Source organism: Cygnus olor, chromosome 12 (assembly GCF_009769625.2).
Source record: "Cygnus olor isolate bCygOlo1 chromosome 12, bCygOlo1.pri.v2, whole genome shotgun sequence".
Lineage (NCBI taxonomy): Eukaryota > Metazoa > Chordata > Aves > Anseriformes > Anatidae > Cygnus > Cygnus olor.
In genome coordinates this window covers 6,633,936-6,651,407 of record NC_049180.1, presented here as the reverse complement: position 1 = coordinate 6,651,407, position 17,472 = coordinate 6,633,936, and the positions used below count along the sequence as shown (strand labels likewise).

Below are 17,472 nucleotides of genomic sequence, written 5' to 3'. Positions count from 1 at the left end.
CTCTGGTTTTTGAACTAGATCACAAATTTTCCTTGAAAAATGTTTGTTTTTCTTTGAAAGCACACAGTTTATTTTATAATTTCTCTCTTCTGTTTTCAGATGAGATGGTTTTTAAAATTATACAACTGGCAGAACTTCTACAAAGAAACAGCTAGACAGTACTCTGCTTCAGTTTCACATTGATTTCACGTGTAGTTTTAGAATTTGTCTTATGCTGTAGCACCTGAATTTTACCAGTCAGGAAAAAAATCAGCCTGTATTTGGTGGATAATTTTTATTGGACAAAATAATCTCTAAGAGAAAATACATCTGTCTGGTTTTGGTCTGCATTGTTATCTTTCTCAGTTCTATTTACTTTGCTCAAAGATCTCTTTAGATGTAAACCTCTTTTTGATATGTTTTATAATGGAGAATAAACGATAATTAGTGTTTTTTTTTTCCCCTCAGTAATTGCCTATTATTTGCATTCCTTTTTCTTTTGGGAGCAGAAAAACAGGGTACAGAATGGGGGAACAGACTTGTGACAGTACTTCTTGAATGGTCTTTTCCTAACATCTAGATTTTTTTCCCCCCATTTAATGAAAAGAGTTTGTCTGAATCAAAGACAAATTTATTCCTGTAGATTAGTAAGTTGAAACCTCTGCCTGTTTTTATTAGGACTTTGTGTATGTATTTCTATTGTAGCATGATGTACAGAGAGAAGAGAAGTACTGGAGCTTTGCTGCGATGCATCTTGTGTTCTCACTTAACCAGCATGACTTGTTGTGGTGAATGAACTATTACAGCCTTTGCATGGTTGTATGTTTTCATGCTGGAAGTGTTTCACATGTGGCGAACTGGAGTTGGTATTATTTATGAATGTTTGGTTTCAAAGCTTATTGTGAAGCAGACAGACCAATTTATATCACCTTGGATTATTTTTCTTGGGCAAGTCCTAGCTATCCCTGACATTATTTTCATGAAATAGTTCTGCGCTTTTGAAAGCATGATAGAATTGTTCTTTGATGTATATTGTAGCTTTTTTTTGTGTGTGTGAATCGTATGCTGCATATATCATGTGCTTCACTACCACAAGCAGTGCAGTGTGTTAACAGAGAAGCACTGTTGGCCAGGGTGTAGCCAGTTGCATGAATGCTTTGCACTGGCAGAATAGAATAACCTCTATTGGGTAACTTTTTTCTCATGAAAAAAACATAGTTTTGCAGATGTAACTTTTACAGCAGGACCTTCTGCCAGCACAGTTGTGTTTTTTAGAACTGTATTCATGCCATCCTTTGCCAGTATCACTGAAAGTTTGGTTTTAAGCCCTTTTAAAATGTGGCTGGGTGGGGAAGGTGAGGAAAAAGTCATCCTTTAGCCTAATAGAGTTCTGTATCAAATATTTAGGAATGTTCTTTTTGATTTCATGTTGGTACTGTGGCATCTATAGACTTATTCTCATGAGGAAAAACAGCTTGCATACTGAAGAATTCAGGGAAAAATAGTTCAGAATAATCAGAGGCTTACTTTTAAAGTACTGTGATCCACATGCATGGACCAAACTCAGCATTGATTATCTTAAATCACAGAAATACCTGTTCTCTAAACTACAGATATCTGTAGAGGAGTTTTTTGTTTTGTTTTTTTGTTTTTTAAAAAAAACATGTCTTAAAAATCCAAGCTTACTTTACTATTTTTTTTTTTAAAAGTATTTTCTTTGTGGAAGTCCAAAACGTACTAGTAAGTATGAATTTTGCTATACCAAAGCTTTTGGGGGAATGGGAGTACAGATCTTCTCCAGGAGAGGCTGAATCTTGCAGGCAGTGTGTTGTTGTTATTATTATTATTATTATTATTATTATTTTTTAAACCAGAGTACATTATGTGGGTAATTGGTATAGAAAAGCACAGTTTATGGAGGGGAAAGTAAAGTGCCTGTGGACATTCTAACTCCTCATGGTTGTTAGTAGCTGTCAGTCAGGGGTTAGTCCTGATGTATTTTGAACAATTAAAGTACTGAAAGCTATTTTTTTAGGCTTTGAATAATCTCAACAGAAGAGGGTTCTTGTTTTGTGACTTTAATTTATGGTGTGTGTTCTGAAAGTTATGGTAGGTCATAGTGATCGAGTCTCTCATGAGTACCACTGCTCTGTTTTCACTCTGGCTTAATATTGTGGAATACTAGCATTGCTCTGTTTTACATAAGGCTGCTACTGTCTGCTTGTTACATACTGTAAATATTAAAAGGTCCTCTTGGACTTACGTAATTTATTTTTCTTCCCGAATAAGCTGAAAATGGTGTCAGATGGACATGAAAAAGCAATATGAACATTTTGATGAATCTATTTATTACTTCTGTAATGAGTAGTACACATGGTTGGTTAGCCAAGTTATTGAACTTCATCAACCTTGGCTGAAATTCACAATGCATGTGAAACTTGTTGTAACATGTAAGAAATTACATCTGAGCGGAAAGGTTCAATAATGATTACTACTTGTAATAGAATCTTTTTCACAAATGATGGGATTGGACTATACGCCTGTGCTTATATTTTCTGGAATTCATTTTACAGGGGAATAACATATCTGTAGAACAGGAGCCTTTGTATGTGGTGCTCACTTTCTTGTCTAAGAGTTAAAGACTTTTCAATGTGCTGCAATATAACTTAATCGTTTTCCTGTCTTTTGAAATATTTAGTTTCACAAAGGTTTTTCTTGTTATAATGCTGCATATTTCATAGTCCAAAAATGAAAAGATCTTTTTGCATAATTTGGTCTGTCTGTCTTTGACACAGAACTTAATCTCTGCATCATCTTGTGTCATCATGTTTTGAAGCTGATTGCATGACAAGAGTTTAAGTAATCTCAGATGTACATTTTTATCTTTTTTGGAATGCTTGTAGATGGTGGGGACAGAAGAAATTTATAAATGTATACTGTTCTCTAATGGAAGTCTATTCCCAAACATCTATTAACTTTTCTAGATACTGTCAACTCTAGTTACAGCAGTAACAAGTACATTAACTGATGTGTTGTTCTTGGCTAATCAGGTGACAAATTCTTAGTATCTATACCTATGCCAAGCAGTAAGGTCACAAAAAGTAAGGCTTGCAGTATCTTGCATCCCTTTTAAGCTCCTCGTGATTGATTGTGTCAAGGATTTATAAGGTTTTGAAATTCAAGTCTGAAACAGTAATCCCCACCAAGAAGAAAGTGAAAGACGTAGGTAAGAACTTGGGGAGATGAAGAATGAAATCCTGACCTTGCTGAAGTCAGTAGAAAACTCCTATTAAAATTAGTGAGGCCAGAATTTTACCAAAATCATAGAATATGAGAGAATAGTACTATGAGAAACTGTTCTTACATTCATCTTAATATCTGTAATATGCAAACATTTCTAAAAGACAAGATGTGATTTAAGAAAATAAAAATGTGATATTGGCTGTATTTAATGATTCCCAGAGAAGGCAAAGCCAAAAGCAGTTTCATCTTCTGACTTTTTTTTTTAGTTTAATGATAATTGCAGTTCTTGGTTCTGTTAATGACCATGCACAGTCATATGCCTTCCTGTTGTTTCCCTTTTTTTTCCTCCTCAGTGAAAGATCTTTTTTCCTTTTTTTTTTCCCCCGTGTTTTCAATAGGCTTTTATCTTTAATATGTGAGATCTTTGTAGCCTTCTTTTCAGCTCTATAGCCTCACTTCTTGTGTTTATAACATGTAGCTGGTTTTGGTTTCTTCCTGTATTCTACACAGTGACTATTGCTACTTTATCTGTTGCTTCAGAAAACTCCCTACAAATTGACTCTTGAAATCTGAATGGTTTTGTAGTAATATACTGTACATTTATTCTCCATTTAAGTATAGCTACTATGGATGCTGTCTGTAAGTTACTATTCTTAATGTCTTCTTTATACTGAAATAACAAGTAAGGTTGGATTTTTTTTCTTAGTTGTTGTCCTACTTTCTTTACAGTAATAGTAGTTGTGCAAACAACCAACCGTCACAGTTCACTTTTGGATATCTTTACTTCTTTTGCATACACTGTAACTTGAGGTTCAGAGAAATTAATGTTGCTTGGAAAAAAATGAAAAAATGTCTACGTTACAATATCATTGTAGACGATATCTTTTGCCTCCTCATTATTTATTCTTTAAGTAGCTTTATCAGATATTCTTTAATTGGATTTCCTTTGTTTTTGATATCTAAACTTCAGTCCATAAAGTTTGGAGGGGGGGGTTGTTTTTGTGATGGTTATTCAGAAAGCTGCCTTTGGGCAAAAATTCATGTTTTGTGTAAAAACTTGCAAGGAGTATCTGTAACTCCCTTCCAACACAGCCAAATTAGAGAACAATACTATATTGTGTGTTCAGAGATCCAGGAACCTTGAGAGGTTTTGATTATAAACCTCTGCCACCAACAAGCATGAGCAGTGTTTCTTGCTTCTGCTACAGACATTGAGTGCTACTTAGGATTTTGGGAAATATGTGATTAATCTTGTTTCTACATATATAGCAATTTATGGCTAGAGTAATTGACCAAAGTTTACAGATTATGTCAATGTCCATATTCCAATTTGAAATGGAAATCAGATTGTTTTGTTATGGGATAGAAAGTATACTTTTGAGAACGAGTCTAATTCTTCAGCAGAATGAGTAATTGAGATATTGTGTAGAAAATACGGCAACTAGAAATGAGTAAAGAAAGCTCTTTGGAAAAGTATTTGTTTGGGCCTGTATCCAGCTGCAAGCAGTTGCTGAGAGGTATAAATCTTATTCTTGTTGAAGGATTTTTAACTCTGAAGGTAAATTCGAACTATTTTTTGGTTTACTGAAACGTGGTGAAGAGCACGTAAAAACTGTTCATGACCTACTTGGCAGCATACTTTTGGCATCCTAGGTGAATGAAGTCTAGGATCTGTGAGAAGGCATCTTAACTGTATCTGTTTCTCAATCTAATGTAGTCCAAGGAATAGAGACCTAGACTTTGTGATTGGTTTTGTATTTGTTAACTTGTTTTTCAGCAGTATTTATGTATCAAGAATGTAAGGCAGAAATATGCTTTATAATGGTGTATGGTGTAATTTGATGAACAAATATCACTTAATAGACTCTGATGTACACAAACTGAGTCATTTACCTGAGGAGCTTGTCAAGGACAAAGCAGACTGAATATGAGATCAGGAATTGGACAATTTCCTGGCTTCCCAGTTCCTGGTTTCTGTGTGATCTTGAGTGAATTATTCAGCTTGATCCTGGCTAGCAATCGAAGTAATGCTTTTTAACTTGCTTCACAATAATGTTGTGACTCAACGATTTTAGAGTACAGTATCACTGTCACAAAATCAGTAAGTAGGTTGTTTGAAATGTTTTCTATGCTTTTTCCCCTGGCAATTTTTTGTATTTTACAGATGTAGATTTTATAAGCTTATGTATTTTGGTATTTAACATCCCCTTCCTCAAACTGGCAAGGTCAATTTTTTTGGAAGATGAAAAAACATCTTGAAATAAAAAAATGTGGCTTTAATAGGCTGTTTACTAGAGAAGATTGAGTCACAAATCCTTCAGATTTTGGGTGGGTTGCCAGTGTTCCAGCTGTTAGCAAACAGGCCTTCGAATGTGTTCGTCTGCACAAATACACCCTAGTTGTGGTGGGAGAAGATGCACGATATGCTTTCATGCCCTACTTGAAACTGGGGCAAAGAGGATTTGGACTTTTTTTTGCCCATGGCCTTACATTATATTTTAATGACATCTAGTTCTTGCTTGTTTTCCATTCTTCTTGCTTTTGTGTATAGACACTTTTTGTTAATACTCTTCTTGTTCTTCATCTTTTGTTTCAGAACTCCATCTCCTGCCTTACTTTGTATGTCGGAACCACATGATGGATCATTTGAATTACATAACAGCTTCCCATCTCCCTCTTTCCTTCGTAGTTTAAAGCACACCCAAAAGGTTTGCCAATTTTGAACCTTGGGAGGTTGGTACCCATGCTGAATAACATCTAATCCAGAAAAAGTAGGATTTTACGGAGGTAACTCAGGACTGTGCATTCCCAAACCTACAAGTCTGTTATTTTGCCCTTTGCTAGCTATCTCTTTGCTTGCACCAGAAAGAGCGATGAACTGCATCCTTCCTGTATTCAGTTCTTTTCACAGGATCCTGAAAAGGCTCTTGTATTAAAATCTTCCTCTGTTGCTTAACTGAGCAAATTGTATTACCTCACATTCCCCAAGGACAGAGGTGGGTAGTGACTGCCAGAAATCAAGCAGTGTTTTAATGTTCAGTCCACTCATCTTTTCCTTTTCTTCCCCTACAATGTGAGTGTGAGCTCTTTAGGCCGGGGTGTAGCTATGTATATTTAATTCTCTAAGATATCTTTTTTTTAACCTAAATTGTAAACTGTTCAGGACAGCACCTTGTTTTATTATTTATTTGTAAAATGTCTGGTATATATTTTAAACTGTTTGTGCAACTGATCTAAATAAATATCAAGTTTGTTTTAAGAAAAAGTTTGGTCTGATTTATGCTGTAGTACTTTTTCAGTATCTTTACATAAAACTGAGTATTTGTCATGAAATAGCTTACAGATTAAAGAAAGCTTGGAGGATCTAGCACTTTAGCTGACAGCACAGTATGACTTTTAATTATTCTGCCTTGGATGAAATATTTCTCTTTATTAAATTTACTTCTTACATTAACATTGCACTGTTGTACTTGCCAAAAGGAGATTCAAAACATGCAACTAATTTTTTTTGTTATGTTTAATTAGGGCTCAGCTCAGCAGTACAGAAACCTATGATACTGTTGGCTTATAGAACAGAAGTGCACTTGAAAAGAAACGAGACAACTTCTGGCTTTTTTCTCCATTTTTGCTTTGGTGGGAAAAGCTCTTGTGTTGCCTAAAGCTACTGCTGATGCAAAGAGCAGCTTTAGAGAAAGAGTTTGCCAATCCCATTTCTCTCAACTCAGAATATGTTTTTTAATGTGATTATTTAAAAAAAAAAAAAAAAAAAAAGAGACTGTCAAAGGTTGTCTTAAATTATCTGGTCTTATTTCAGTTATTTGAGAAAGGTTGTGTGGGAAGGTGTTTTAAAAATAGCGGTAGTGGAGAAGAAAGCCCCAAAAACTTGTTTGGGGAGATGAGCTGAAGGAAATAGTCCCTCAAAACCACGTTCATAACCTAGCTGATTCTAAATATCTGATCAGAATTTTTTATAAACCCAGTTATGAATGATTTTATGCTGGCACTTTTCCACAATGCAAACCCTTCAAGGGGGTGTGAGGATTAGCTAGACTCTGGAGTCTCTTTATAATTGGTCTTTGATATTTGCTACTGATGTTAGGTAAATCCTTAATGTTTTTTTTTTGTGTGTGTGGTTGTTGTGACTTCTGTTGCCATTGCTTTGTAGCTTGCCTCAGCCTTGTTATAATGAAGCTACAGTAGGATGCACAAAAAGTTACTTCCTTAATACTGCGTTCAAGTACCGGCACTCCTGTATAGACTGGTTTTATTTAAATAAACAAAAACCTGGTCACTTATCTGTTTGACTAAACACTCAGGAATGGTTACTTACAGGGAAATCCTGTGGTCTGAATGTCACATCAAATTTGACTACTCGGATCTCATCTAGGTTTCTTTGAGATGCTACTTTGATGTTGACTTAACACTGTAAGCAGATTTATCATTTTCTGCTACTCTAGATTTTGCTTAAGTGGTTAGTTTGAAAGTGTTTATTTTGCAGTAAAAACAAAACGAGTGTACTAACTGTAGTCTAACAAAATATTTTGTTTGTCCCTTATGAATATAAACATGTAATTCTGAATAGAGTAATTTTTTTTTTTTTTTAACTAAAATTGGGAATATAAGTCACATTGAAATGATTCCTGCTCATTTTAGGGCAAAGTTGCTAGCTTAGGTTTCTTATAAAATACATGCAACTTTTTTGTTTAATTTATCTTGGTAATAATATATTTAGAATTACTTTTAGCCTATTTTTTTTCTAGAAAATTCAAAGCTACGTGTCAAGTTGCTGCATATTCAGATGCCTCTCTTCCCTCTGTGGTATGATATCTGTTACAAAGGAAATATTTTATGAAAATGAAAAAAATGGAACTCTAAGAAATTCTCTTGAAACATTACATTGTAAAGCCAAATTCTGATATATTTATTTTAAATGCAATAATTGATTTGTGTTAGGCAAAACTGTCTGACTTGCTTGCGGGAAGCCACACTGTCATTTTCAAAGACAATCAAAAGAAAACATGAACTTATTCTATGCTTGAAGAAACACTGAGAATAAAAAGTTCAAATAGAAGAATCTTCATTTGTAGATGTGATGCTAAGATATGACAAGTGTTTGTGTCTGCAAATGACTTGAGAATTGGTAAAAATGCTACTTCACGGTAACTTCTGTTGGACTGATACAATGCACTGCATTTCACCAGAGGGTTTGTTCCAGACAGGAACTCTTGGCTGTAACTGCAATGTTTATATTGGATGGTAGCACCTTTACAACGTAAGGGATAGGAAATGTGGTTTTGAGTCTGGGCTAGACCATGCCTTTGGATAGCTGATATAACTGTCAGTGTTTAATCTTCTCAGCTGTGTTAAAACTGAAGTCCAAGCTGTGTTCGTGTATTGTGTTTTTTAAAGTGACCTGGCAGGAATCTTTGGGCAGTAGAGCTAGAGTGGATACCAGATCCAGCTGCAACTTTGTGGCTCTTACTTGTGACATATTTGTAATGAATGCACCTCATGTACTCACTGTTTGTATTGGCTTGCAGTGTCTTCAGTTATGGATTTACCTTTTTTTTTTTTTTTTTCCGCAGATGAAACGTTTTTAATTATTTAGAGGAACTGAGACACAGATCTTTATAAAAATTATTCTTTATTGATGGGATTATATATTTAGTATTGTGATACCTTCAGATCAACTACAATACCTTGAGTTTTGACAATGATAATGGCAGTGTGCTTATTATTGGGAATAACTTTCCGTGCCCAGAGCAGTACATTGCAAAGTGTAATGTGCAATGAGTGCATATTTTTTAAGTTGGCTGGATGGAAAACAGAACCAATCCATTAGTCATCCTGTTTCATTTTCATTGGCTTTTTCTGTGGCTCACAGCTCCAAGAAAAACACCTTTGTCCAATCTATACATAAAGGGAGAGGCAGGATGTACCTTCATATAACAACAAACTTTCAAGTGAAAAATACCAATTTGTGGTGTTACCATGTGCCTACAAACAGAAGCAAAGGTACCATTAATATTTCACACAAATTGCTTTTTAAAATTTAGTCTGCTAATATCTTGGTGTTTTATTTGCCTGAGAGCTTGCATTTAGAGCAACTTGAAAAATGTCTCTCTAAGATTTTATCCTAAATACCCATATTGAGACTGTATGGTTGTGGCCAAGCAATTCTGATGCAGAATGCATGGTGCTTTTGGGGCTCTGAGAAGTAAATGATGTGATGATTCACATAGGGCTGCCATCACTCCAAATGAAAGATCTGTTGGATGATGCACCCTTAAGTCATCAGCACAGGCAAAGATAGTCTTAGTCTCAAAAGATTCTTCCCTAAATCACATGTCAGTATTGCAGTATTCAACCAGAAAAGCAGCTTACATAACTCCAAATTCCTCATTGCTTTAGCAGGTTTGAATCTGCTTTACTCTTTGTATTGAATGAGAAAATCTGGTCTGTTGTCAGTGGTGCTTAGTTCTTTCAAGCTGAAGTAAATCTAGGGGTGCATATGAGCGAAGTCTCTTTTCCGTTTATAGTTCTCTTGATTAGGTCTCAAAAGTCACAAACAACTCATCTGTTTGCTGAGATAGTAGCAGTGGGGATGAGTCTATTTTGTATTATAAAGATGATTTTGTTCTTCACTGTTTAACCTTTCTGCAGTTTACTCTCCTTTGTAGTAAAACTGGATTTAAATTGCCTTTCATTTAGGTTGCATGTTTAAAAACTTATATATTTTTTAAAATTGTGTCCTTCTTTATTTCCATCCCTTTTAGCTAAAACTCAAGTTTACTGTTGATCCAAGAAGAAGGTTTTGTTTTCAAAGCAGAGGATGACTGAAGGAAGTAACATCTGCTTGGAAAAATAGTTTTGTGATACTTTTGTTACTTTTAAATTTAAGAACAAAGTCAGCTATGAGCTTTAGATGATAATCCGGTGTTGCAGATGAGCTTCTGATGGTTGAGTAAAAAATGTTGTGGCTTATCAAAATATTCAGGGTTTAAAAAGATGCATGCATGCTGAGCTCTGTTGATTGGCTTAACGCTGCCAAGAGTGCTAGCCATTTGCATGGCTTAGGTTTTCTAGCTAGGTGTTGGATTTGTACTGTAGAAGCATATTGGCCAAATAGAATAAGAATACTTTCCTTGTCCCAAAAGTCTTAAAACCAATGTGAAACTGAAGTGCTGTGTATTGGTCTGTGCTGAGTTCAAGAGGAAGTTTGAGTTTTTTTTTTCTTCTTCTTCTCTCCTGGAAAAAACTCATAGCGAGGAGATGACAAAAAAAAAAAAAAAAAACCTGCTTTCTACATTCTCTTTTGTATCACTTCTGCTCGAAGGAAGGAGTTCGCTTGTTTTGTACACTTGTTTAAACACATGCTCTCGATCTTGTGGCTGTACTGCCCTTGAAAGGAGGAGGCCGAAATGCTTTCTTTTAAAATTTGCTTAGTGTCAAGAATGTTTTAATTGAGGTTTCATATTTTCTGGATTGCATAATTTTAAAATCTGTCCCCTTTACTATATGAAGGTTATGTAGAATTATTGTCCTTTCCCAAGAATAACCAAATTGTACAAGTAAACTTCCTTTTCACGGGAAGTGGGAGGATTTTTGCTTGTAATATAATGGCGTATTTGGGGGGGGGGGGAAATCCTGATCTTCCAGCTGCTAGTTTATAGGGGAATGACTTGGTATAAGTCTCTCTTCTTCATTTTGTATTAAAAGAAAATATAGACGTTTAAACCAACCAAACAAAAAACCAACCTAGATGTATTCTGAAAATTAACTTTACTTTGCAAATTGGACTTTTCTGTTTATAAAGAACTTAAGAGGTGTTTGCTGTAATTCAGAAAGTAACATGAAAGTTTGAGAACAGTGTAGTGGAAAAAAACAAACTGACCACAGCTGGGAAAGTAATATACACTTTTAGTGGTACAAAATGTTCATGCTTACAAAACCAGAGTTGGTTTTCACTATTCTACAGTCCATAAGTAATCCATCAGTGTACGAAAGACCAGAAATATGTAATACAAACAGGCTAATGCTTTTCACTCTCAATTCCATAGACTACTTTTGTTCACTTACTTGATTTTGCTGTTTACTGTAGTGGAAGGGAAGAAGGTTTTCTTCTGCAGTTCCTTGTAGTTTACATTCAAACTGACTGTGACATAGGGCTCAAGGAAGGCTAGAGTCATCACCACTTTAAATCATTACTGAAGCACAAGGGAAGAATCTCAGGGCCTCCAGAGTTGTTCTATTGATGGAGAGAAGGGAAGAAATGATTCTGAAGAAACTAAAAGCAAACAAACCCTGTAGGCTTTTAAATAGAGGACTAAGCTGTCGGAAAGAAAGATGGCATCACTGCTGTTCAAATGGGTTGTAAATGACAGATCCAAGGTATCCCGGAGTGTTTCGGAGAAGGCTGAGAAGCTGATAAGTCGTGCGCTTTTCTGAAATGTTTTTGAATTTCTTCTTGTGTATTAAAACATTCTTGCCTATTTTGGGAATTAAAAAAATGTTGCTTTAAAACATATATATGTCTGATGCAAATTCTTTACAAACTGCCCCACAAGCAAAATGGACTCCATGCTGTCCAATTTGATATAAACAAGAAATTGTTGAATTACTTTTCCACACACTGAATTACTTTGTTTTATAGAGGACTTTGCACTGCTTGATGGAGTCATATACTCATCTGGTGTATGTTGAGTTGGCATTAATTGAGCGATGCTAACTGCTCATTAATTAGCTGAAAATCTGTCCCCAACCTTGCTGATAGTAGTCAACGGCAGATAGACAAGAATGTGAGAGCATGGGGTTGAAAAATGATCATAGACTATGCAGATTGAAATTAAGTGTTAATTCTTGAGCCTTTGAAAAGCACAATGTAAGTAAAGGGCTGAAGGCTTTTAAAAGCCTCTAGGAAATCCCACACACTTACTGTCCATGTAGCTCCTGTTAGTTCTGCTATCCGTCCTCTGGGTTAGCTGTTGATGCTGAGAGCTGTGCTGTAATGTGTTATCCTCATGCATTTCTTAACCAATATTGTCACTCGTGAGTGTCAAATTAGAGCTCATTCAGCTAGAGCAACAGCAGCAAGAGTAGCCAGCCTCAGGAAGGTCTTGTCTCTTGAGATTTCCAGGGCAATCGCTTGAAGTTCGTCTTAGTTTTCTAAAAACAATTGCTGAACAATCCATTGTATAGAGGATTTACATCTGATACAGCTGCTGTTCCAAAGCATATGAGATTTAAGCATGTTGTTCTTCTATCATGTTTGGGGGAGTATCTGCCTTGTTCTTTGTAATTGGCTGTCCTTAATGTTCAAGTATGTTCTGTTTTGTTTCCAAGTCCTGTTCCTCAGTTAAACAAACAAAAAACCTGACAACTAGTATGTAACTAGTATGTATAAAAGTATATTCAAGTCTCGCAACTCTTTTGGTGCTGCCTGCTTTGAAGTCCAGAGGATATGAATAGTTGAAATTGAGCACACAACAGCAACACGTTGGGCTCTGCACAGGCTCCTGCTGTCATACACCCTTTGCCTGCTGCTGGAGCCAGGCGCAATGTCAATGACAATAGTTTTGGTGGCAGTAGATGGTGCCATCTGTTCTGCGTGGGTCAAATCAGCTCTGCAGCAGCAATACATCAGCACTGCGGTACAGGGGAGATTCACCACTGGAGATGATGATTTTTTTCATGAGAAAGAAAGTGTTATCATTGCTGTTAATGTTCCTTCGTGAAAGGGCTGTGCCATTGTAACAGCACATACTGGTGCTTGCGGTCTCAAAGTGAAATTGTTTTAAAGAAGCTTTTGGTTTTTTTGAACTCCACAAGTTGCACTTATGGGTAGAATTGAGGTGGTTCTGATCTATCAACTAGGCACTTCCTTAACATAAGCATCTTGATTTCTCTTTTTATTTAACCCTACTGTGAATTTGTTTGGAGGCTTTAGTGTTTTTGAGCGTTTTTGATGTTTGTGATTCAACTTCGGTGTATGAAACCACATTCAATGTGTATTTTGATTCAATGAAGTTTTTATAGACAGGTAAAGCTTCTCTTTACAGAGTTTAAATAGTTTTCCACATAAAATACTCAGCCTTGTGGGAGGCTAAGGTTTTAAAAAGATTTACTCTGTTGACAACACAGCTACATTTTGCTGAAGGACAAATGGTGTAGGCGAACTTAGATTAACACAATGAGTCTGTTGATAAAAGTTTTTCACTACTAGAGAAGCTTTTTTCCCCTTCTGTGTGTGTGACACTGGAGGAGGAAAGACGAGTAAAAAAAATTTGCAGGAGAAACAAATTGCTAAAGCTGTAAAAAGGAGTCAAATACCAAGGTACTTCCTAAATTTTGCTTCACAAGTTTCAGCTTGAAGTTGCAGCTCTCTAAGCTCCTTCGTAGTTTCTTAAATTGTGAAGGTAATTAATTTTACTGCTTATTAGGGACTTTCAGGCCTGTGAAGATCTATTTTTGTGGCATATCTAAAATGCTGAAGTCTTGAGAAGACTGAGCAAGTTGGTAGGTAAACACCAGGGAAATAGTAATTGTGGAACCTCTTATTCTTAATAAATTTAATCTGGCAGACAGTCTGAAAATGCCTCTTATGGATTGTGCTCTACACAAACTAAGGAAGACAAAATAATAATAGTTATATGCAATCCCTACCTATAAACAGTAATTCAGTGGTTGAATGGGAATAATTCTGTGGTTTGGGGTGGACCCATCACCACTTGGCTTGTGGCTGTATTTTGAATGGAAGGATGGACTGTTGGTTAAAAATTCTCCAAAAAGGTGTTGTGTTTTTTTTAAGCACATAATTTCATGAAAAGTTTCAGAACATGTCTGCCTAAGGGTGAAGAACAGTACACTGGTAGTGCAGAGAGGAGCAAGTCCTAAAGGAAGGGTTTTAAACACTCCAACTTTGTAGGGAAGAATCCAGGTGGTATTATTAACTAAATCTGGAGTAATTAATTCAATTTTATTTTTTTCTCAGTTTAGTTTATAATGAAAATCAAGTTAACAACTGTAACTGAGAATGACATGGAATTTATTATTTTGTACAAAGCGTGACATGGGGTAGAGTTAGCAAAACATCATCGTGCTTAGCAAATTAAACTGGCTGTCAGCTCTAGGTCTTTGTATAACAGAAAAAAATGTTCCCAGGCATTCCATCTAGTTTTTAGCAATGTGATAAGCTGGTAGAAATAAGTGTGTTTTTTGTGCAAAACAGGAAGCATACAGCTAGACATGTTGTACCACAGCACTATTAGCTTACATTAGCTATATGAAAAATTCTAATTAAATACACTTAAGGTGGAATTAGGAACAGGGGAAATCTTTGCATATGCTGTAGCTGAATTCATGTGCATGCAGTGAATTACCCAGGTAATTAAAGTTGCTTGGTACAATGAATGGCTTTAAAAGAGATGCAAGAAAATTGCATGGACTTAAATACCGTAAGTATGTAATTGCAGAAAATGGTCTAAATTTGTCTTGATGTCTGTTGCTTCTATAACATAAGTTATGTCTTGTGCTCTGAATTTTTTTGCTCCAGGGTGTTTTGGAAGTGAGACAGCCTATCTTAATAGTATTTTTGGTAAACAATTTTTAAAATGAAAACATGAATATGCTTTACATGTCATAAAGCTACAACAAATATTTCTTCTCTTTGACTTGTTCACATGCGCACATTTTTGGGCATTTCAGTTTGAGTCTTCGTTTTCTAGTTTAAGCTTGTCTAATTGGAACTCATCAAGCAATGTTATGCCTCTTTCAGCTAGATGGAAATTTCTTTCACTGTTAAGAGTTCTCCATGGAAATGGGTACCCAGTGATACTATTGAATAGATCACAAACATGTGCTAGCTCACCCCTGATAGAAACCCAGTTTCTGGCTCAAGTCTCTGCACTTTATGGGCATTTTGCACTCCCAAGAACTCATCATCTCCTAGTGTAAATTGTCCCAGATCTTTCCAATTAAACAAGGTTTATCTTGGACCAACTTCTGTGCAGCTTTTTGTTAATGAATTGGACAGTGAAACAGAGCACACTTGCATAGCTTGCAGATGATGCAAAAGGAGATAGCTGCAGCTCTTGGTGGACACTTCCATAATTTGAACTGATCTCCTCAAATTTCAGAACAGTCCCAAATTAACTGACTATAATCAATCTGAAATCTGAAGCGTCCTTTTGGAAAGGAGAAATTAAGTGCTCAGATTCAGAATGGGGAAGAACTGATTAATAGTATTGCAAAAAAGATTGTGTACAGAGGCTTAGAAATTCACTGTGAAACTGTATTCTGTGTATGGAAGAAAAAAATGGATATACATTAATGCTGCACTTTAACTGCAGTGAAATGTGAACTATCTGCCCTCTTGTTTTATAGATTTAGAAAGAATATGTTTGCAGATTAAGTCATGCCAGTAAGTTACCCAAAAGAGGGATTTTTTTCATAGTTTAATTTTTCATTGTGTCAGTTGGTTCATCCAGTCACCCATTTAGCCCTATGATACTTCATCCAGTATATTGAAACTGCATGGTATTTGATTGTTCATAACGAGAACACTTGTGAAAAGTTGTTCCCCATCAACTGATGAAGGGACAAAAAATGAGGTGAATTTGCACGGAGTATTTAAACAATTTTAGGAAAGATTTTAAAGTGCTTGGGTAATATAATCTAATACAGTATTTTAATCTACCTAGGCAAAACCTCATTTTCTAAGAATGAACTCGACAGCTGTCTTCTGGGAGTGGTTTAACGCTTGCGTATTTCTCAGGTCCCTGTTTTTGTGCAGAAGTGTTTGACAGGTTGCGTGCTGGTCAAATCAGAAAAAGAAGCAATTATCCCCATGTGATTTTTATTCTTATTCCCTTATGTGATTCCTGCTGCCACAGGTGGTTCTCAAATTTGTGTCAAAGGCCAGCTGTGCATCTAAAGTATGCAGATCTTGGTCTCAGAATATTCAATCGCTTGCAACAATGTCTTGCAGTCTTGCCTTTTGGCTTATTCTTCACAGTTAGACAAGTAAGGAGTTAAGTATAGCTCTTCTTTCTAACTGAAGACGCCAAGACAGAGAAATTTGGTTCAAGCCTCTCGCACAATATATACAATTGTAGCACCTAAGACCCTGCTCAAAGTGAGGTCTGTGCCTTTTTCCATGCGTGCTCTGAAAAGCTGGGTCCAGGTGACTAGCAGGCATGTAGTCAGACTGCAGGTAGGGCTAGAGTGCTTCAGCATGTGGCTCACCTTTCAGGTAATTTTATAGCTGTTTTGTCACTTAGATCTATTTCTGACGGGGAAAATGTTTTATCATAGGTTTTGAAACTGCAAAGTCTTTTGCACTGCATGGGGCTTATGTTATCCTGGCCTGCAGAAATATGTCAAGAGGCAATGATGCTGTACAACGCATTCTTGGGGAATGGGTAAGTGTCCGACATTAAGCTATGTTTTTCAGGATATGAAGTCTTTTGTGCAGTACAAGCAGTTAAATAGATGTGTTTTCATGTAAGATCTAAGGAAAAGGGCATTTACCTTATTTTTGTAATATGCTGTTCAGTCACTGGTGCTTGTGACAGATTTTTCATTTCATGCGATCACATTGGGCTGCAAGGCTTTGCATGCTGTCATCTATGTGTATACAGACGTTTTGTAGCGGCTAGAAAGTTTGAAAGAACCACTGAGGCATGTTTCACAGGTTGTAGGACAGTGTGATTCCAGAACTAAAATGTATAACTCACTGAAGGAGAGTGTACACACTTAGGTATCAGACAGCCATTTTTTTTGCCTGTAATTTATATACTATGGGAGTTTTTGGGGAATAATCCTTACACTTTTCAAAACCAAAAATGCTTTTCTATCTTCCCTGTCCATCATGCAAAACACCAGCGCTGCTAGGCAGTCTGTCTCAATGTTTTTTTTTTCCTTCCTGTTTGTTCCCTCTTTCATTTTTCTACACTTTGTCATGCTAATACAAGCCCCCCAGTGCTTTTTATTCCCTTGTTTCTCTCTGACTCCTAGCTGTCCCCTCCCGCCTTTTTTGGGGGTCTTTTAAGTCCCTTATTAAAATTTATTCAGTGTTCTTAATTTATTCCTCCCGCAATCATTTACTTGCTGGTAAGGATAGCAGGCTAGTTTTGCCCAAGCTTGCTTTGACTGCTGACTTGAGATAATCTGTTGACACAATCCTATACACTTTACTTGAGTAATAAACTGCAGGGTCAGGTTCTTGGAATTTTATTTCTGTCCTGCTAGAAT

General features: G+C 36.1%; 1 protein-coding gene across 8 annotated transcripts in view; it reads left to right on the top strand.

Annotated features, from left to right (window-relative positions):
• Positions 1-17,472, top strand: part of WWOX (WW domain containing oxidoreductase) — a 511,256-nt gene that overhangs the window by 12,473 nt on the left and 481,311 nt on the right. For all 8 annotated transcript variants that reach the window (XM_040570723.1, XM_040570724.1, XM_040570717.1 and 5 more), the window contains exon 5: positions 16,534-16,640. In XM_040570723.1, coding sequence (XP_040426657.1) covers positions 16,534-16,640 — 107 coding nt within the window. The remainder of the gene's footprint in view (positions 1-16,533; positions 16,641-17,472) is intronic.